The 23,384-nt window shown below is 37.0% G+C and overlaps 1 protein-coding gene across 4 annotated transcripts in view; it reads right to left on the bottom strand.

The window, feature by feature from the left end:
- Positions 1-23,384, bottom strand: part of FipoQ (F-box/LRR-repeat protein FipoQ) — a 118,098-nt gene that overhangs the window by 1,249 nt on the left and 93,465 nt on the right. For all 4 annotated transcript variants that reach the window (XM_083126771.1, XM_083126768.1, XM_083126770.1 and 1 more), the window contains 5 exons: positions 20,782-20,942; positions 15,977-16,082; positions 8,311-8,477; positions 3,604-3,806; positions 2,278-2,481 (listed from right to left, as the gene is read on the bottom strand). In XM_083126771.1, the coding sequence (XP_082982897.1) occupies positions 2,278-2,481; positions 3,604-3,806; positions 8,311-8,477; positions 15,977-16,082; positions 20,782-20,942 (841 nt within the window). The remainder of the gene's footprint in view (positions 1-2,277; positions 2,482-3,603; positions 3,807-8,310; positions 8,478-15,976; positions 16,083-20,781; positions 20,943-23,384) is intronic.

The following is a 23,384-nucleotide window of genomic DNA, read 5'->3' as shown; positions in this document are numbered from 1 at the left end:
GTTAAGGTACCCTTTATAATCAGTTTGCTCTGATGACGATAAGCAACGTAAGTGGAATGCGCATGTGTTATTTGGAAATCATTTAAAACTTTATCGGAGATACGACAAAAAAATCATATCAGATTGGTACATGATCGTACATATTTATTTATAATTGATATCCTATCAGCAAAGAATAAGGACACCCGCTAGGGCGGCAGAGGGGGCACTTGCCCCTCTAAATATTCAGAAAAGGTAGCTATATGTAATTCGAATAGTGAATTGTAGCGATATTTTATTACAAATAATGTTTTCTGTGAATTACAGGCTATTATAAGTTACAGCAATAACTGCCATGTCCAACAAAATAACGAGAGAACATTTTCACAAGCGAAAGTATTACCACCTTGACTGCCGTAACTAGGGGTGTCCGGGACGGGATTGAGAAAGGAAATTTTTACAATCCCGACGTTCGGGACTTGAAAATTTCGCCACTTCCCGATCAGGTCGGAAAATTTTCGAAATTTCCCGACGTGATGAAAATCTTGAAATCTGCACACAACTTCCCCTCACGTGATTGTTTTTGCATCTCTAGAATAAAAACTGTAAATTTAAGGAAATTCCACACTCTTTTATCGCAGAAAATACCAATAATTTACCACTTTTAAAATACAATCCTTTAGAATTTCTCGACTGTTCGGGATCTCGAAAGGTCGGGAGGGATCTGACCTTAATATTTCATGCGTCGTCATTGTGTATTAGCTTTTTTCTTTTTTAACGTACCCTTCGGCACGTAGATCAGAGATACCATGAAGGAGTTCAGATTAAGTGGTCTTTGTTTCATATCTGTGCATCGTGGCAAATTACAAAAAGACAAAGTGATACTTCTAGACGTTTGTTTAAAAGAAATAGGACGAATCCAGTTTCTGTTTAAGTTTGAACTTGTCATTAACGCCAAAGTATTTTCGATTCAATTTCAATGTTATGATTTATATCATAATGAAATAAAAATAATAATAATAATAATAATTATTATTATTATAAAAGGTAAAATATAAGTTTATATGACTGAACGGCAAGATGTGAAATCTCACTCTCTTCCCTTCTGAGAAAAAATCCTCCTGGTACCCTTTGTACGGCGTACCAGTTGCATAATGCCATAAAAAAAATGCGCGCGAACGCACACACACAGAATGTAAACTGCATCAGATTAAGGTGCATCTTAATGAGTGACGGATCTACAAGCCGCAAAACGTAGTGGGGGGGCGGAGACAAGTAAGCCCTTAGGGAGGCCTCAGCCATTGATTGACATAGTAGAAGGTTCGCGTACGTAAAAAAATAAACGTAGTTACTTAGGGTACAGAAACGAATACAATATACACAGGTAAAGGTAAAGCAAGGGGGGGGGGGGCACTTGCTTCCCTCCCAAAAAATTCAGGTTTAATAAAATTTTCAAGTTAAGGGTACCTGGTATCTGACGGGGTGAGTAATAAAGAGTTTTTTTTTTTATGTCGCAAATGGAATAGTTATTTAGCAATGGGATGTAAAATTATTCGATTCTCTCTCCCTTCCAAAGGTAAGCGTCAAGTCACGGCATGTATTTCGACCCCTCCACCCCTCCCGATGACCATGGCAGAAAGTACATACATTATTCGCTTTAATATGTCGCTGGACTCAAAGAATACACACACACACACAAATATTCTGTCACGCAAGCAAAACTTATACTGTAATCAGGAGCGTATATTCTAGGCTAGCTAGGCTATATGCGAAGCCTGAAGCCTTGAAAGTAAAATACTGAAGATAATGGCGATTCTGAAGTTGGCAACCTGAATTCTTAGGAGTTGGCAACCTCGATTCTTAAAAGTTGGCAACCTCAATTCTTTGAAGTTGGCAACCTCGATTCTTAGAAGTTGCCAACCTCAATTCTTAGAAGTTGGTGACCTGATTTTTTATAAGTTTGCAATCTGACTACCGATGGGATGGCAACGTGGCTTTCTTGAAGACGTCAAGAATGAGCCTATTAGTCCTCTCCCTTCCTCCATAGTCTAGGACCAGGTGTCGTAGTGAGTTAGTCCAGGTGTTAGACTGTAATGTACAGTCACAGGCAATAAAAATGGAACACCTAAATCCTGTGTGTTGCCTAACTCTCCGGCGATAGCAGAATTTTCTATTGAAAAATTGCAATTGGAGTCAGCTCACCGCCGTATAGTTAGGCAACGCATTGCAGGAAATCCAGTATTTCAGGAGCTAGGTGTCCCATTTATATTGCCGGTGACTGTACAACCAGAAAGTTACCTCAAAGTAAGGCACTTGAGTTTCAAGCACTTGACTCGGATGATATCGATGGCCTTCTGACTCTTGTCTGAGAATCGTAGGTTGTCAGGATCCCATTCCAGTTCCAGCCTCTCCAGATTGGGGCAGTTGTTGGCGATTCCGTCCATCAGCTGGTCCACGTGGATGTTGACGCCAAGACGCTCTGACGTCCCCATTACAAGAATTCTGCGGAAGAAAAATTGCTGTAATTAAGTAAGAAATCAACATAGGCACTACTGCAAAATCTTAGTATCTCTTTATATTCTGTTTTGTATGTGTTTTTCTGTTTTGAACTATCAGATCTGAAATATTGAGTGTAAAGGTAATTCGTTGCACATTGTAATATTTGAAATTTTGTATTCATATAGGCTATTTTTATACAAGATAGTCTCATATTATGTTACTCTTTACAATCTAACTTGTATTATTATTATAACTTATTGTTTTAGTAACTACACTTTCTGTTGGGTAAAATGGACCGTTCTGTACCATTCGTAATTCGCAGCTTTTCGTGGATGTATCCGATTAAAATCACGTGCAATGGCATGCGAACTTCTCTCCCTAGACATCACTTTGATCTCGATGCGTTACTGACGCGCTAAAGACATTTTAATTAATTTTTTTAACACCTCGAAAAGGAGCAAATTGGTACAATAATTCAGTCATAGCTTTTTACTGGTTAATGATACGTCGAAAAAACCTTCACCATTGCATTTTTCGTGAAATTCTAGCCTGATTTGATATATCATATAACCCTTCCCATTTAAAATTTTGAAGTTGAATTCAGGATGGCGGGTTTCAAGATAGCAGCCATCATCGTCAAATACCCAATAACATTTTCCCCCACCCCTATTACGAACCTACAATATTAGTTTTGCGGAACAGTATGTCATTCAACTTTTAATCAGATGTTTCCACACTTTTGGACCACTCTGTAATTGTCCGGCCAATGCACACAGTCCGGTATTTCGAATAAACAAATATTTAGGATAATCCGTATATCCAAATATCAAAATATCCGATGTCCGAATAACATTTTACCCGGAGTTGGCAATCCCTAAACTCCACACCTCTTCTCCTTTGGGGGAGCGCCAAACGAGACTTCCCATAATCCGCTTTGGGGGTGATCAGGTTTGGCTAAAGTCTGGGAGTGCTCAGCACCCCCCTCCCACCCCTACTAGCTACGGGCCTTATTTTATCTTGCTTGTCAAACTAAATATTTCTTCACCTGCTACAAGTAATTTCTGTTTGAATAAACAAAGACAGTAACCGCTTCAGAAATTCATCACTTCAAGAATGATAACTTACCTAGCGTTTGTGAGAATAGGCAGAACGGATTGCCACAACTGATCGGTGATATGAGGCATCCCTGACAGAACAAGGCCTTGCAATTGAGGGCCGTATCTGGACAAGAACTTGTGAAGTGCTTCGTCTGAAAGATTGTCCGAGCTGTCCACGTCCAGAGCTATCAGGCCCTTTGCATTTCCAGAATCTGCAAAAGCCTTCAGTACCTATTGAAAGAGTGTAAGAATCAATGTTTGAAATATACACGTAATAATGCAACGTGAAATATATTTACTCATTGTAAATTATGAATAAATGTACACTACCATGATATTTGTGCTTCTGAAAATATGAGGTCCAAGTGTTTCAAGCATGCGATACTAACAACACTGCTCCCAGGCCAGTGGGAAGCGTAAGTACTACCAGGCAAATTGTCCACCACTAGTTTCTCTGACATTCCTCTTGCATTGTATATAATTATAGGGAATGGAAATGAGCTGAAGCTTGTGCAGAGGCTGTGAACTTCTCCGTTGGTGTTTTTTTCTTAGTTCTTGAACTTCGTACTGTTTGAAGAAAGCAAAGTGAATGCACATGGTGATGGGCAATTTGCCTCGAATTATTTATGCTTTCCACTGTACAATTATGGCGGTGTATCACCTGGGTCTTGTTTAAAGGTCGTGCCCCAGAAAACAGTTAGAGTGGATGAGGGGAAAACACGGTAGAACGTCAATCAGGATGGCCAACACATTTTTAGGTAACGACTTCCCAACCGAATGGGAGGGAATCGCATAGAGAGAGAGAGAGAGAGAGAGAGACATACGTACAGGCGCGTAATATACAAGCAAGGAGGCAGAATGAAGGCGGGAATATTTTCTGGGGGGGGGGCAGTCACGTTTAATATATCTCTAAATACCACACAAAAATGCTTATTTGGGATAAACGAGCATTCATTTTTCTAGTTTTTCTTGCTTGCTGGGGAGGGGTAGTGGTCCACCAGTTGTCCGCTCCCTACCACCCTCTTTGGCGTCGCTACTGGAAAATAAGGGGAAAGTAAATCCCCTATTACACGGAACTAGATTTCTAGTAGGAATGGCCTAGTTGGCGCTGAACTGACTTTGTAGGTAGAAATCATGGCCGCCTGGCTGACTGCTTGGCTGGTTTTGAGGAGTAGGACATGTTCTAATTGCTACTAGCTTTCCTCGACTGGATTCTGTGGAACAGCCAATCAGAGAAAAGTTTGGCCATGTGTAGATAATCTGTGAGTTTGCAAGGCGGAGTTTTTTGTCTGTGCTTTCCGAGTGTTGGCTGTTTTTGTTAGCAACGAGATAATGACGTGCAGTGCATTCGTGTTCAGTTCATTAATATTTAGGTATTTATGGAAAGCGATGAGATGTGTACGTGACAAATATGATTAGCTGAAAATGAAAATCCTTATTATTACAAGTGTATTAATAAATGTTTGACTGTTTTTTTTCCTCTTCTTTGTGAATGAATCCTGCGAATCTCATGTATGAATAATGCAAACCCGAGTTAAAAAGCTCTTTCGGTACGCATTGATTACCATATTTTTTTTCTCGAGCCAATCTCTAGTTCATACTTTTCCTTTTTTAATAAATGCACAAAGCAGTAATTCTCCTACAACATTCTTCAAATTGCTCGTCCAGCTTTAAGCCGGCTTTAGACGAAAGCATTTCCATTAACATTTTTGCTAGCATAAATGTTACGTAAATGAAATGCTTCCAAAAATCTTATAACAGATGATAGTACTTTACATTTCGATTGGCTGTTCCAATTACAATCTATAATACATACAGCACGAAAGGTACGTTGAGTTACACCGTCTATGGTGAGTGCACACAACTGAAAATGCTAAAATATTCTTCTATACGTATACAGTAAACGTTGTAAAGTATTTATTTTATCAGCGCCATTCTTCTCTGCCTAAAACCATTTAATACGAAGCGATGTTCCTCTCGGTTGAATAGTTATCGTATTTTAAAAGTGTGAAGTGATACGTTGTTTACATCTCACGCGGCCGCCATTATGGGAACAATAGACTATCGACAAGTATGGTGTAACAAGTATCGTGTGAGGCGAAAACTAGCAAATGGGTAGCGAGTCCAGCGTCAACTAGAGCATTCCTACTGGAAATCCAGTTCCGTGTGATTCAGGCTTAAAGGCCGAGTCACACCGAACTGGATATCCAGTTAGTTGGCGCTGAACTGGCTACCTACCCGGATGTGATGGATGCTTGGTTGGCTGCTTGACTGGTTTGGAGGAATAGGACATGTTCTAATTGCTACTGGCTTTCCTGTACAGGGTGGCTCAATAAGTCACTTAACACCCTCAGTACAAGGCCACTGCGGCATGGAATTTGAAATTGGCGATGACCAATCGTTATCTGGCCAAGGGGGAACCACATTGACGCCACCCACACGGTCGGCGGCCATCTTGATGTCCGCCATCTTGAATTCAACTTCAGAATTTTAAATGGGAAGGGGGTCGTGCGACATATCAAAATGGGCTAGAATTTCACGAGAAATGCAATGGTGAAGGTTTTTTCTACGTATCTTTAACCAGTAAAAAGTTATGACTGAATTCTTGTACCAATTTGCTCCTTTTCGAGGTGTTAGAAAAATGCCTTAAAATTTGTTTAGCGCTTCGGTAATGCATCGAGATCAAAGTGACGTCTATGGAGAAACGTTCGCATGCCATTGCACATTATTTTAATCGGATACATCCATGAAGAGCTGTGCATTTTGAATGGTTGTCGCGTACAATTTACAGTGTGACGCTTCCATTGAATTAAAAGTCCTTCACAGTGACAAGGCTAATGTTTATGTTCATAAGGAAGTTCATAAACAGAATATTCGATGATTTTTATCTGATAACCCATTTTCGACAGATCAAAGCTGAATGGTTAGTGTTGGTAAGTTAATGGTGTGGCGTGATGTGTGGAACACGATTGGTTAGTCAATTTTCCATCAACGGAACCTTAAATGCTTAGGGCTACTTGGATTTGTTAAATAAACAGTTTTTTTCATCCTTGCTTATGGAAGAAGGTACTTTTTACAGAGTTTTTTCAATAGGGAAGAACACCAGAACACTTATGGGAACGTTATGAACCGTTTTTTGTCCAAAGTTAGTTATCAGATGTCAAGGGTCACATATTCTGTTTATAAACTTCCTTATGAACATAAACATTAGCCTTGTCACTGTGAAGGACTTTTAATTCAATGGAAGCGTCACACTGTAAATTGTACGCGACAACCATTCAAAATGCACAGCTCTTCATGGATGTATCCGATTAAAATAATGTGCAATGGCATGCGAACGTCTCTCCATAGACGTCACTTTGATCTCGATGCATTACCGAAGCGCTAAACAAATTTTAAGGCATTTTTCTAACACCTCGAAAAGGAGCAAATTGGTACAAGAATTCAGTCATAACTTTTTACTGGTTAAAGATACGTCGAAAAAACTTTCACCATTGCATTTCTAGTGAAATTCTAGCCCATTTTGATATGTCGCACGACCCCCTTCTCATTTAAAATTCAGAGCAAGGTTTGGCCATGTAAAGATAATCTGTAAGTTTGCAAAGGCGAGTTTTTGTCTGTGGTTTCCAAGTGTTAACTGTTTTTGTTAGTTTCTCGATAAAAAAGGGGGGAAAAGAGATGACGTGCAGTGCATTCGTGTAAGTTCATTAATATTTAGGTATTTATGCAAAGCGATGAGATGTGTACGTGACAAATATCATGAAATATGATTAGCCGAAAATGAAAATCCTTATTATTACAAGTGTTAAATTGTTTGATTTTTTAAAAATGTGTGAATGAATCCTGCGAATCTCATGTATGAATAATGAATATGCATACCCGACTTAATTAAAAAGCTTGTTCGGTACGCATTGATTACCATATTTTTATCGAGCCAATCTCTACTCCATACTTTTGCTTTTTAATTTTTAATAAGAGCACAAGGCAGTAATTCTCCTACAACATTCTTCAAATTGCTCGTCCATCTTTACAGATTGTCTGCTCTGCGCAATGTCTTATGGGGACAAAAGATTATCGACAATTACGGTAATAAGTATCGTGTGAGGCGAAAACTAGCAAATGGCTAACCAGTCCAGCGCCAACTATGTGATTCCTACTGGAAATCAAGTTCCCTGTGATTGATGCTTAAGAGAGAGGGCGATAATGAAAAGACAGAAAGGAAAGACGAGAGGGGGAGAGGAATAGGGAGAGAGAGAGAGAGAGAGATAGAGAGAGAGATAAAAGGAGAACAAGATAGACACAAAGAAGAATGCAGAGTGCAAGAAAAAAGGAATTAAGAAAGAAAGAGAGAGATAGAATGAAATGAACGGAACAGGGAGAATGAGAAGATAAAATATAGACAGAGAGAGAGATAAAGATAAAACAAAGAAAGAGAGAGAGAGAGATAAGTGTAAAACAGAGATAATGAGAGCCAAGGACAGACAGAAGGAAAGAGGGTCGGTGAGAGAGAGAAAGGGAGAGAAAATTGTCATCTGAATCCTTAGCACAGCGCGCTACAACGCCAGGGGTCCCGGCTTCCAAGCCCGGCCTGGACATGGGGGTTCATTGTGAGTGTCTTTTTCAATCTCATCATATCATTACTCATCTTCGTCGCGATTAGCCACAAGTGGCAGAAAAGCGACAGTAAATAACAAAAACCTTCGAAACCAGCCGGTTTGTATTTACTCCAACTTACCGAATCATTGAATCCGTTGAGCTGGCCAGCTCGAAGTAGACGCAGGGAGGGAATTCGAGTTAGCATGTCTATTAGGCATTCTGTGTTCAAGTCGGTGGCTGTGATGTCTAACTCTACAATACTAGTTTTTTCCCATTCCACCTGCATAACATGCTCGCTGATAAGGTCTGAAAATACAGTGATAAAATTAATAGACAACCTGATAAGGGCATGCAAACAAACTGATAATAAATAAATACAGTTTGTTACTAGGGCGTTATGACTTTTTAAACTATACAGCTCGCCAGACACGATGACCCGTGCGCGCGCTACGCTGTGAGGAGTCATGTGACTGCGACAGCCAATCCGTGTCCCTTGTATTCAAGGTCACTATGAATTCTGGCAAGTTCGTTGGCTGCGATGTGTCTCTCTCTGCATGTGCGGCCATCGCATGTGGCGAGGAGTATAGCCGGTACTATATTTTACCATTACCTGAAGTTCTTTTTATTTTCTTGTTCTTCTTTAAGGAAAACAGGTCAATTTTGATCTAGGGTTATGGCCTCAAATAACCCTTCTGGACCTGTCAATGGAGACTTGACATGCAAATTGAAATTGGAACACAGGTTTGACAAGACATGATTTGACACTTTCTCTCGTCTCGTCTCGTGTAAGAACAAGTCTGTCTCGTTCACGATCTTGCCTCCCATTCTCGTTCTCGTCTTAGTCTCGAAGAGTCAGTTCCAATCTGATTTTGAGCCCAAATAATGGACACAATTTCAACAAAATATTTATTAAACTAAACTCATATGTTATTATTCATACAATATATTTATAAACATCACATTGATTAATCTAATAACATAAAACGTTTCACAAACTTCTGGTTTGCATGGAAGAAAAACGTGCATTGTGAATTACATAGCTTGTTGAATCAGTTCCAATATGGTTAATGGTTTTTTTTATATATATATAAATGTATATTTGGTTGTAGCTTTGCTGCTATGCACCAGTTACATTTCTTTTACATTTTATAATTTTACAATTTCATAATTTTACCATTTAATAATTTGTAATATAATATTTTCTCTCACAATATAGTTTTTAAGTACATATATTATTTTCTTCGTTGGGTTCCTCAAAAGTACTGACAAGGCGTATGCGTCATTATATCCTACTTCTTTTAGATCTCTTAAGAAATAATCACGCGTAGTTAGATTAAGGCGACATTCAAATATAATGTGATCAGGTGTTCCTTCAGTTGCACCACACTGACAGATTGGGGATTGAACAATCTTCCTAGTATACAGGTCTTTAGGTGCTAGGGTGTAATTTAGCCGACATCTAAGAAGACTTGTTAAAGAGTTTCTTGAGAGGTTAATGTCTTAATACCAAGGTTCTTTAGGTATAAGTGGTTGAATTGAATAATATTTTTTCCCATTAGTCTTCCCTGTAATTGTCCATTGTTTCTGCCAACTTTTCAACAATTCTGTTTTAGCATGCGACTCGAGCGCTTTTGCAGAAAATTTGATCCGAAGCGATCGGTGACTTGATTCTTCAGCTGCGTACTTGGCTAATGTGTCTGCTATGTGGTTCCCTTCTATGGATGTATGCCCAGGAGTCCAGACAAAAGAAATACTGTATCCTGAGTTGGTTAGTTTGTGATATAAAATTTTTATGTTAGCAATGTACCAGTCTACATAGTAATCAGCTGTTATCGATCCCAGGGAGTGTAAGACTGACGCTGAATCAGTGGCTATCACCACCCTCTTGAGGGTTTTCTCCTGTATATACACAACAATGCTTGACGAATAGCAAACGCTTCCGCCGTGAATATTGAAAATTCTGCTGGTAATGGGTAGGTTTTGTATTCCATTAGATTATTGCAATATATTGCAACTCCAGTGTTACCAGTTGCGAACTTTGATGCGTCTGTATATACCATGTAAAAATCTTCATGCACTACAGAGTGTACATATTCCATGAATATGTTATTCACCATACTTGGCATTGACGTTCGTGTATCTTTATCTGGATATGGAGGAAAGTGAACGGGAAGTATTGTTGCTATATTTAAAATAGTCTGTCGTAAAGCACGGAGACGTTGAAAATCTAATAACTTTCGGTATGAAATCCTTAATCGACTTGTATGCTGTGCATAAGATTGGAAGATTTAATTTATATTTAGCTGTACGGTTTGATGACATTAAGGCTTGTAAAAGTGATAATTTTGGTATTATCGGACTGGATATGGAAGACATCTTTTTCATTAAGAATTTTCTCGCAAGATATTGCGCCCGTAGATGAAATGGTGGTTCTCCTACTTCAACAAACGTAGCCTGTTTCGGTGTTCCTTTCCATAGACCAAAGATTCTACATAAACTATGATATTGTATTGAAGATATTTTCCCAAATGCCCAATTTAGATTATTGTTAATCAAGAAAGAGCCATATTCTAATCTTGAGTTTAGCATTTGCTTGTGAACAATGTGGAGTAGTCTAGGATCTGCTCCCCACTTTTTCTTGACTGTGAGACATTTTATTATGTTAAACGCCTTAAGCGCCTTTTCTTCCATGTGTTCTACTTGTGCTTTCCATTTCAATTTATCATCCAACATAATACCAAGAAATTTGTGTGTCCTAGTTTGTTTTATATGTGATCCATTAATGTCTAACACAACTGGAGTTTGTAATCTTTTTCTATGGAACACAACTACAGATGATTTTTCTACGTTAATGTTTATGCCATTGTTACCACACCATGTGCATAATTCGTTTAAAGCCAGTTGTGTTTTCTCTATACCATCAGATAGATTCTTGCTGCTTTTGTATATAACAATATCATCTGCATATTGCAGTAATCTAGCATACTTCAATACTTGTTTGCCAAGATCATAGTATACAAATTAAATAATGTTGGACTTAACACCGCACCTTGCGGAAGTGCTTGACTAGTTGTGCGAGCATTTGAAAGTTGATGACCGTAACGAACATAAATTTTTCTCTGTAGTAATAATCCAACTATACTTTTAATAAATTGCTTAGCAAGATTGAGATTTTTTAGTTTTTTAACAAGCAAATCTATAAGGACTGCATCATATGCACTAGAAAGATCCAGAAAGACAACTATACAAAATTCGCGACGAACAATTGACAACCATATGTCTAAAATAAGTGTAGTCAAAACACCTATTGTCCCCATTCCTCTTCTGAATCCCATTTGATATTTTGGTAATATATTGTTATATTCAATCCACCAAGTAATTCTATTAAGTATAAGATGTTCATAAATGTTTGATAAGCATGACGCTAGTGCTATTGGCCGATAATTTTTAGAACATCCTGGTGATTTTCCTGGTTTAAGGATTGGAATTATAACAATTTCCTTCCATTGAAGGGGAACTTGTCCACTAATCCATATCTCGTTATAAAGTTCTAATAATTTATCTATCCCCAGTTGCGGTAAGTTTTGTATACATTCATATGATATCCCATCCATTCCTAGTGACGACGAAGGTTTCCTTTCACTTATAATTTTTCTTAATTCTGCACTGGTATATGGACATTCCAATGTTGATGGTGTGAATTCATTCATTGAATTTAATATGGCATTAAAATCACAGTCGCTGGAGTCTGGTGTTAGGGTTTGATGAAATTCTGTTATCCATTGACTGCTTATGTTGCCTCCATGATATCTACTAATATTATTGGCATTAGACATTCTGTTAATAACTTTCCACGTTGTGGTTAAGGATGATTCATTTGTTAATGAGGAACAAAACTTTTTCCAAAACTCTGCCTTAATTTGCCTTAAGTACCTTTGAGTTTTGGCTGCTGTTTCTTTGTACTTCAAGAAATGGTTCATTGTTGGGTTTTCTTTATATTTGATGAATGCATTTTGTCTAGCGTTTATCAATTTCTGGCAGTTTGTCGTCCACCACGGAGCAATCTTTCTTTTCGAGTCACGTTGACGGGGAATTGTAGATCTGTTCAAATTCTCTTTAATTAGTGATGTATAGTTTTCGTAATCTTTCCCTAAATTTTGTTGTTGATAATTTTCAGTAGAGAGATTGATTTGTCTTGAAAATTCGTTCCAGTTAATATTTTTAGAATAGTATGGACGTGTTGGTCTTCCCGGAAGATTACTAGATATAAGTGTTGTATCTATATTTGAATCAAATGATATCAAAATTGGAAGATGATTACTATTATATGGATTTTGCAGAACTCTCCAGTTAATATCTGCAACTATATTCTCTGTCACGAGTGTTATGTCAAGGTCACTAGGATTTTCATTTGGTCTCGAGATATATGTGGGAGTGCCATCGTTTAGTATTGTAACATTCGACTCTTGAATATATCTGCACAGAGATTTCCCTGACATATCTGAACCATAACAACCCCACAATGGATGATGTGCGTTAATATCCCCTCCGATTATAATAGAAGTATTTGCCGGAAGTTGTTGGAAGAGATTACACCAGAACGAATACAGTAATTTAGACGAAGGTGGATTATATATTGTAACAAATGTAGTACTATCTATTGTTACTCCAACTATTTGAATATTATCAGGCATATTCCTTAAATGTATTACTCCATACCTATAATTATTTTTAATCCCTATGGCCACTCCACCATATCCGTCATCTCTGTCGTGTCTTATCCAGTGGTATCCATAGGCTTTAATTTTTGATTCGGGTTTCAACCACGTTTCTTGAATTAATATAATATCTGCTGGGTAAAAGTGAATAATGTTTTCTAGGCTGTGTATATTTGGAATTATGCTTCTAATATTCCATTGTATAATTCTCTTTATCCTGCCTGGCATTCTGAGTGATGAATTAGATAATTTATTATACTTGATGCTACAACAGACCAATCCTGTTTCATGTTATGTGATGACGAGGTATTGGCGAAGTTGCATATTCTTGCTAGATACTTAGAAAAATTTGTTAAAAAAGGGTCATTCATTGATGATCCACAATCTGAACTCGCTTGCATTTTCTGCGATAGTGGAAGTAATTTGTCTCTTTGATCTAAAGCCGAGTTCATTGAACCACTCTGCTGCTTTTCTTTCCAATGTGGTTTTGTTTTGTCAATTGTCGCTGATTTCTGTCTTTCTTTTTCTTCTCGATTTTGAGATGTTTCCGATGATTTTGGACGTTTTCCCTGAGATAACTTTGTTGTTTCCTGGTTACGATCCACTTGTTGAGCGTAATTAAAAGCTCTTTTGTTAGGCATTTGGTGATGAAGCGTTTGGTATTGGTTTTCTTGTTTATAAGTATTTGCATTAATATTATATTGGGTCTGTGTTGTTTCCTTGCATGTTGATGCGTAGGACATGTTGTATATTCTGTTCTCACTCGGTACTACTGATGCAGTATTTAAAGTAGCTTTTGGGTATTTTTTCACAGCTTCATGATAAGATAGGCCCTCAAGCGCCATAGTCTTAACTATATCCTTTTGTCGCTGTTTTTCTGGACAGTCCTTGTCTGTTGCCCAGTGTTCTTGTGAACAGTGAATGCATATGACATTATTATTACAGCTTGAGAATTCATGATTTTGCCCACAACGTTTACACTTCAATTTACTCTTACAGTTAGATTTAAAATGCCCATAATAGTAGCAGTTTGTGCATTGCTTTACCATGGGAATGTAATGCTCTACATCAATCTTTGAATAATATAAAGTTACATATGCTGGTAAGGTTTGGGCATCAAATGTCAATATTATTGATCTCGTTGGCTCAACAATTCGACTTCCACTTTCGTCAATTTTGTATTTCATTATTCGTCTCACTTTGAGTACATTGAAAACATTAGGTTTTATATTTTCTAATAACTCATCATCTGTAAATGAGGTGTCTATTCCCTTAATTACACCCATTCTCCTCACTTTATGTGCTGGCACATAAGCAAACCAGTTATTGTTCCTTAGAACTGGATGAGAGAGAAAGTTGTTAGCATTTTTCGCAGATCTGAATTCCAATTTCGCCAGATTTTTCCCCATGGTCTCAATTGTCTTTAGACCTTCGATTTTGGTTTCATGAAGTTTTTTCCCTAATTTTAGTATATGTAGCTGACCAATATTTCTTCTATTTGTTCCATTAATTTCATTTGCACTTCTTACAAATACATCATAAGGCCCCAATTGGGTATTTTTGTATGTAATTGATAACACAAGAGCAACAGTAAACGTTTTAGCTAAAATTACTGTCATTGTTGTGGTTAACAACAAATAATTCCGAAGAAGTTTCCAGGCTAGAAAGGTAATGATAATGGATAATATTCAACGTGAGGTCATCACGGAATGTACTCTGAGGAAGAAATCGGCCAAACACATTCGAGAATGTTAAGGAAAGCGAAAGCCTTCTTACAGCTAGAAAATTAGGATTTAACCACCTTACACACTTTTCACGGTATCTATAGGGCTTCGGAAAAGGTAAAGAGTCACGTTCGTCATATAATCACGATAATCAAGCCTTGAATCACTTCGGCAAAGACCATACGAATATTTTCAACGCATGATTTGATCTGTTTGCCCGAAATATCGCGCAATGAATTGTGGGGAAAGTTGTTTCCCTGAATATCATCCATTAACAGACTGACAGTGAGATAGAGACATTTATCTATGTACTAAAAAACATTTGAAGGGCCAGGGGGAAAAACGATGAATGTTCATTCGAGACAATTTGCCAGGAAATGAAAAACAAAGTATTTCTTTCCATAAGAACGTTAATATATGCCAAAATAATAATGCGTTTTTCAGGCACTTCTCATCGTTTCCCAACCAAGGCCGTTCTCATTCTTATAGTACACCTTCTGAACTATCAGATGGCGTTGCGATCTCAAAATGGGCAAAAAATCGACATTCATCGTTTTTCCCCCTGGCCCTTCATTTGTGCAGAATAGGAATGACGGATAATAAAAAATGCCAATGTGGCTGGAAAAGTGAAGATGTGCAACGTATAATATTGAAATACTCTGAGACCTTTGAATAAATTAAGGGTACAGTTTCCAATAAATTTCACAAGTTTGGTGGGGAATCCAGATATTCGACTGGGACACGGCTTGTTAACATTCATAAGAAGGAGTAACATACGATTGTTAAGAGGAACGTTTATATTTTTTTACAGCTTATGTAAAATAAGGGGAGAAATGATGTAAGGATATTTTAATGTAAAGCAAAAATGCATATTCTTACATGGACAAAAAGGCTTAAGTTAAGAAGCTGTTAGGTCCAAAATAAAAGAATGAATGAATTTCAATTGTTAAAGTCGTTTGCCAGATCTCCTTTTGTTTGTTTAGAAAAAAAAATATTCCGTTCTGTTTGGCAGATGAATTTGTAATCAACTTACAAGTTATAAACACTGTAACTAAGGTTTAAATAAGGCACTACAAGAGTGTCCATTTGGACAAGCTAGGCAGTTAAGGGTGCACACCTCAGCGATTAACCTACAGAGATTGAAATGCACGTTTACTCGTAATAACTGAATACAAAGAATCATCGTTGGAAGAACGGTTGGCGATTGGTAAGGGATTATCTGGTATCTAGACTAGTTCATCTCCCAGTAGCACGTTTAATAGGGAATCTAGTTAAAAAGGAGTGAGCCAATAAGCCAAGCTGCTTAGTAATACTAGTGATACAAGTGATAGCAGAGCATGCATAAGTTACAAACAAAGCTTACTTGTCCCATTCATCAAAAGGCACTTCAATTGCTTACTACGCTGGAACAAAGCTTTAAGTGTGGTTCCACTTACTTTAGCGCAGTAATTAACAGCAAGGCACTCCAGCTGAAACAAAATAAGCAAGAGTCACTAATAAAATAAAAGTGATTGTCAAGGTGAAGCAAAACACTCAACGACAATGTAAGAAATAAGCAGGGTGATATTTGTATAGGAGTGAGTAGGGGGATTTCTTCTTCTGAATAACTATATCCTCAATCTTAATTGCAATGTATGATCCCCAGAGGATAGAATAGAATAAAATAGAATGGTCTTTACTTAAGCAGGCGTGTTTCGGCCTCATGGGCCGCTCTTACAACCAACCCTTGTCAAAGATACAATAAATGAATAAAAAAAAGAATAGAAAAAAACACATAATGATCATGATAATACAATAAAGATAATATAAAGATTATACAATGATAAAATAATACATTGAATAGATTAGTATATATACTGTGGAGTAAAGATAAGTAATAAGTCTTCGGTAGTTCAATGTGTGTGTGATGGGGGGGGGTTAGGTTAGGTATGCATTATATGATGTATAAGTGCAGGTGCAATTGTTAACATATGAAGATTAATGAAGTTGTTGGGACAATAGTAAGTTCTTCGGATTTTTCTTAAAACTTTGATGGCAAATAATGTTAGTCAATGGTGCAGCCAGTTTGTTCCATTCCCTGATCCTTGTAACAATGAAGGACTTGTTATATGTGGCGGTTTTATGTTTGGGGATTCTTAGATTTATGTTCGGCTGATGTTAATTTGCTTTCTCTGTAGGTATTTATGTGTGAGTGTGTGTGTGTGTGTCCATATGTAAACTATATTGCTGTATTTTTTAATATTACTCTTCAGTAATCTTTTCATTGTATTAGTAAAAAATAATGACCACTGTAATTAATGGTTAAGTGGAAGAGAAGGCATTAATGCCTTAACTTCACCGTAAATAAATAAATAAATAATTTAATCCTCCTCCCTATTTTGATCATTCCATGTCAAATTATATCGCCTTAGTTACTAATGTTATATTTTATTTGTGGACCAGGAGTTCTTATCATACCATCTGGCGTATTAATATTTCTGCATATTTTATAAACTAATTTTTAAAGCTGTACCACATTCTAACTACATTATGTACTGTGCCTAAAAGAAAGACATTAGCACTACAGATTCGTAAGGGTAAGAACGACATGGAAGGGGAAGGTTATAACCACAACTTTATAGTCAAAAGATGTCATTTCTCTTTTCGGGGGCTAAAACATAATAGTAGGCAATTTATTTTCAGTTAGAAACAAGCATTTTTGTACCTTTGTGAAGTTATTGGTCACTTATAGTATTTTTGTATAATTTTCAAAATCCATTTTTAGGTTTTGTAACTGCATTTTGTCCATCCACCGTCGTTTCATGGATATCAGTCATACTGTCTTCTCCCAATTTTCTTTACAATGCTAAATTAACCTATTACTTCAGCTCAATTGCAGAGAGAGAGAGAGCAGATGTCTTCTTGGGCAGATAGCGAAATAGGAATCGGACAGTTGATGTTGCAGGTAGATGCAAATAACAACGAAAATACCATTCAATTTTCACCCCCTTCTTAACCACAGTAGTTTAAACTACCGTCAACCATTTGGGTGTGTAGAATCATCTTAGTACAATCACAAGTGCGTGCAGATTGAAATTTGAAAGGGGATATGAGAGAAATTCCCGTCTCTGAAGCTTTGCATCTCTTTATGGTTCCTAATTTTTGGCACTTTGGGGACATTAAAATAAAATTTATTTCATGTACTGATGCTTCAAGAGAAGCTAGTGGAATTTCTCCCCATCGCCCACTGGAAATACCACATTGAGTACGTGATTCTCTCATCATGATAAATTCAAGTTTTCATAGTGGTTTCTTTTTTAATTTGCGTTATTTTAAAATAATTTAAGGACATTTTATAGGTCAATTTTAAAGACAATGTAGGGCATGAATTTCCGACTCCTGGTTATAACCCTCACCAACCAAGACCATCTTGAGGTTCAGGCCACAGCGCTCAGTCAAGACGTCATCATCTGGAGGCGATCGTCTTAACGCTGTAAACTCCTTGACGTAATTTTACCGTAGATAATTAAGGTATATTTATTTCTCTTATGAAGTTAAATTTTGACATTTACCCTCCCGACGAATATAGTTAGAAGAAAAATGTATAATATTGAATATTTACACCAAAATTTTCAATCAGGAAGTCACTATGGCCACCACAAAAATTCCTAACATAGCACAAAGAAAGAGTTGAACACCGTTAGAAACTTCCTGTCGGAAATATTTAAACATTGTATATCTTTGAAAAATATTATCGGGAATATTGGTCAGCTACAGTAAAACTCGTAACCGCTTTTGTATGAACTTTTGTATGTAAAATCAATTGATTAAATAAAAAACATGTTAGGTTGATCGTAAACTTTCCAAGTTACCTAATCAATTAAATTGTCTTTAAGTTTACCCAAAATTAATCAATCAGATAATGCAGATATTCTGTGTAGCTATACAATCTCAATACAAAACCTTAATTTCTATATTCTTGCAGCAAAAGCGAAAGAAATTGGTACAAGGGCAATGTTACATTTCTGTCAATAAAGACTAAACGTAAATAATTTGTCACATTGTAATTTCGATCCTATTGACTTTATTGAACGAAAGATAATAAACAAATTGAATCTTTTCATTGTCGTTAGTAAGATTTGTGACAATAACTTAAGAGTTTCATTGAGAAAAAAAGCAGATTAATATTTCCATTTTAACGTTCACTTGGGAAATAAACATTTGGAATATTTCCTTACACTGTTTTTTACATTCCGTTAGAAAAATCGTGAAAAATGTTAATAAATTATGAAACAATAAACATTATTACTGATTTAATAATCAAAGTTACGAACATTGAAGCTTCACAAAAACAAAAAATAAAAAGCAGTTCATATGAAACAGTTTTAAAAATTTAATACATTTGTAGTTCATATTAACATAGCTAGGTAACAAAATGCTTTCTGTGTGAAAACATTTGTATTTGAAACATAAGTAATATATATATTCTTGGATAGTTTTACACACGAATATTTCATCGACGTTCTTGTTACACATCGCACCTTTGTATTTAAATGTACAACATATCTTCCATTAGCCTCCGATTAGCATAAAGAAGCATAAAGCGGGATAAAATAAGAATAAATGTACACATGCATCAACTTTACCCCGTTGTATAGCTTTCTTTCATTAAGCACATTTTGAAACTGAAAATTTGTATAAATAATATGAATAATTTATCGAATGCTTGCATAAAATTTACACTAACAAATTGTTTTGGTAGACGTAATATTAACCAACGTTTGTAATTCAGGGTAAATTATTTGATAATTCTAAAAAAATGTTGACATGTTGTCCACATTTACGAGTATATTTGATGCCTATTTCGGACACATGAAATGTTTACATCATGAACTATTACTATTACTTATTTTTTAGTATAATACATTTGTTACTTGTATATTTTCGTAGTGACTGAATCACATGGAATTGCCCTAAAAATTTCTCATTTTTAACAACATCTTGAAGAAATGTGAATGTTACTCTTACCTTTTTCAATTTTGTAATTGCCTCTGCAATTGAGTACACAAGACTTATACACCATACCTCTTCCACATTTAAGCATATTTACACGTCATGTAAACTCGATTACAGTTCTTAAATTTGCATTACAATTCCATATTCACTAAAAAGGTCCAACATTGATTCCGAAGAAGCAAATCAAACATGGCAGCTATCTCGCCTCCAGTTGATGACGTTTAGTCACGTGACCGGAGCAAGCCATCAGGCTTTCATATTGAGAACGTAATGCACCAACCCCCTTCTGGGCAGCAAGTGATATTATTGTTACACTATGAACGGAGGAGAAATATAGAAAATTATACGATACCAGTTTCATAGATCGGAGACACATTAAAATCTGATATTTTGTGTTTCGCATGGTTCGTACTTACCAATTGTGTATTGCGGAACATAGTTCAAGGTGCCATTATGATTTTTACACGAAAACAAACGCAATTTTTCACATTTTGAGTGCTTTTTTTATTCCTTTCTTCGCTTCCCGAACACACAATATGGCGGGCACATCTTGACTCACGTTGTGGGTATGCAGTGTTACAACCTTCTGCACCGAAAAATACCTACCATAGTGTTCGTCACCGGTGGAAATTATACATTATGCACGGGTAGCTGACGTATAAATCCACGAACCATACACGGATAGCCCCACAAACCATTCACGGAGAGCTCCATGAACCATTCACGGGTAGCCCCACAAACCATTTCCAATAAGGTTAGGTTAGGTTTGGTTACGTTAGGCAAGCATAGTAAAAAAAAAGGGGGTTGAAACACTGACAGAGGCTTACGTCATCAAACGTACGCAGCATCCGGTTGTCGTAGGGCAAGCAAATGAAAGCAATGGCAATGTGTGTCTGTGAAATATATCTCTTGAAAAATACATGATTTCCCGGTCAAATATATTCCACGATGAAAGAAAATACCTCGACGAACGTTGTAAACCTTGGAGAAACTCATTTCCGTAAGTAGTTTCTTGTGTAAAATTGAAGAAATGTGTCTCCGATGTATGAAACTGTTACCAATTATACTTCAACAAAGTAACCTCAATGAAAAGTAGCTCGATTATGAAATGTGCAATTTTTCTAGACATAGAGATGGCTACAATAATAACACTTTTTCTATATAGTTTCTTACCTGAATGCAGTTGGAACTAAAGGCATCAATGTGACTGTCATCAACGAAATTGATTCCGTAAAGATTAATAACCCTAAGATTGGGTGTCGCATGCTTCAGCTTATGTACATTGATTACTTCATATATTTCCTCTTCCTCTTCTTCCACCTTCTCATATGTGCCTGGAATTCGAGACTTTAATTACACATTATTTTATTACTATTTCCTTCACACAATATTTAGTTTAGATTTTTATGTTTCTGATACGCAATATCAAGAGGTCTTGGAAAACATAGAACATTACAATTTTGTTGTCTTGCCTTTAAAAATAATTTATTAGACCTTTAATTCAGTGGTTCATTTAGTTTTTAATATATTAACCCCGCCGTTTCCTTGGTTCTATGCACTAATGCTAGTTCTCCCTACCGCAGGCGCACTGAAGGAGGGCTCTGAAGCAGCCCCCTTTTAAATTAATTTACTTGAAGAAAATAGATTTTGTAATAATTTCGCTACATTTTCCCACCCATAATGCCATTCAACTCGCTAGCGCGAGGCAGTTCAAAATTATACACGATTGTGTCCCACTTGCCATCCCCGTATTTTACCAAAACTGATAAATATTTCCAAGGCGTTGGAGGTAAAAATTCAATTAATTTTTAAGTATTTGCATGTGTTTTGTGGGTGGTAATGGAACATATCGTTTGGCAAAGGCTCCAGATTGCATGGCTCCTGTGTGTCGCAAATGGATTGGATCTACAATTGAAAATGGGAACCGAACCATTCATGGACGTCCGCAGGAATTTTTCCAGGGAGGATCAAGGAAGGTATGTTTTTCCAGGGGGGACAAATAAGGCACATTTCCCCCAAAATAGTGTTGTTCCCTAAAACAAACATTGTTTAAATTTGAATTTATGGTGTTCATGCAATAATTAACACATATTATTATGACTAAAATGAAATTATGTGTCTGAAATACATAATTTTTGGTTGACTTTAATTTTCCAGGGGGGACATGCTCCCCCCCTTCCGGACGCCCATGGAACCATTGAAATGTTACCCCACAGAGAATCGAACTCGAAACCACCTAGAGTGCAGGGGAATTTTACAACGGAAATATCATAACCGTTTATGAAATACATCACTCCCTTTTTTAGCTCATCAGTACAATATTTTGTCATATTTTCACGAATCCGGTCTATTTTTCGTTTTTTTTTAGAAAATTTTAAACCACTGGGTGTGGTGTGGGTGGGTGGGGATTTCAAACCTCGTCAACCACGCTATATACATGTTCATGTGTGTATTTACAATACAAATAGGCTATATTTATGCCAATACCTTACCGTCGTAATGAAACAGGGGAGGCAAGAAATTTACACACTAACGGCAATATAATTCGAGGAGCGATCAAAAAGTAATGCCCCACATTTTTTTCCTCATTACTGGTTCAAGGTATCGAAGTGTCCTTTTCCTCAGTCGACTGTGATGCTTCCTTAGTTTGTGTGCAGAGTTTCACGTTCGACCGATAGGTGGTAGCAGTGTAGCGGTGAGGAAAGATGGCTGGTCTGTGTGACACTCATTACAAACAGAGAGCGGTAATTGAATTCTTGATAGCCGAGAACGAAAGTGTGGTGAATATTCACAAACGGGTTGTGGGCACACCATTACGAACCAGAGACAAAGAAACAATCGATGGAGTGGCACCACACACAATCACCAAGAAAGAAGAAGTTCAAAACAACAGCCTCTGCCGGTAAAGTGATGATCACAGTGTTCTGGGACATGTTTGGGATCGTTCTTGTTGATGTATTGGCCCAAGGTGAAACAGTAAATTCTGACAGGTACATCAACGCGTTGGAGCAACTGAAGAAACGCTACAGGAGAGTGAGACCAGACAGAAATGTGAAGGATGTGTCAATGCAAATGATGACAATGCAAAGGCACACATGAACCTGAAAACCAACTAGGCAATCGCCACATTGGGGTATTATGTACTCCCCCATCCTCCTTACAGCCCTGATCTCGCTCCATCCGACTTCTATCTCTTAGGGCCAATGAAGGATGCACTGCGCGGTGTGAAATTTGAGGACAATGAGAGTGTGGTTCGTGCTGCGAAAACATAGTTGAAGAAACAGCCCGCAAGCTGGTACAGGGATGGCATACAAACCCTTGTTCCAAGGTGGCGTACGGCCATAGCAGTGAAGGGAGATTATGTTGAAAAATAACATGTATAGAGGATACATGCACCAATATTCTGTAGCAATATCATTAACGTCAATTAAATATTAGCTGAGGAAAAAAATGTGGGGCATTACTTTTTGAGCGCTCCTCGTATAAACATTTCAACTCCTAAATAAACAACATTTAACACATTAGAAATAAAATAGATATACACGTCCAATTGTTCACCGCAGCAACATTATTTTAAAAAATTTCTTCTGCGAGTATTTAAACTACAATTGACTCTTATGGAATTTTGCAGTTTAGGGTACTCATATCATGGAGAACGAAGTTTAAAGTTGCAAAATCTATTGCCTCTTCAGCTACAATAGCTTTTATTCTTACTCGTTGATTCATACATTAGAGACATGATATGATGTAGTTCACAAGCTGCGCTCTAGGTGGCA

This window comes from Lepisma saccharinum, chromosome 8 (assembly GCF_977018435.1).
Source record: "Lepisma saccharinum chromosome 8, izLepSacc3.1, whole genome shotgun sequence".
Taxonomy (NCBI): domain Eukaryota; kingdom Metazoa; phylum Arthropoda; class Insecta; order Zygentoma; family Lepismatidae; genus Lepisma; species Lepisma saccharinum.
Note: the sequence above shows the minus strand (reverse complement) of the source record. Positions and strands in the feature narration are given on the sequence as shown.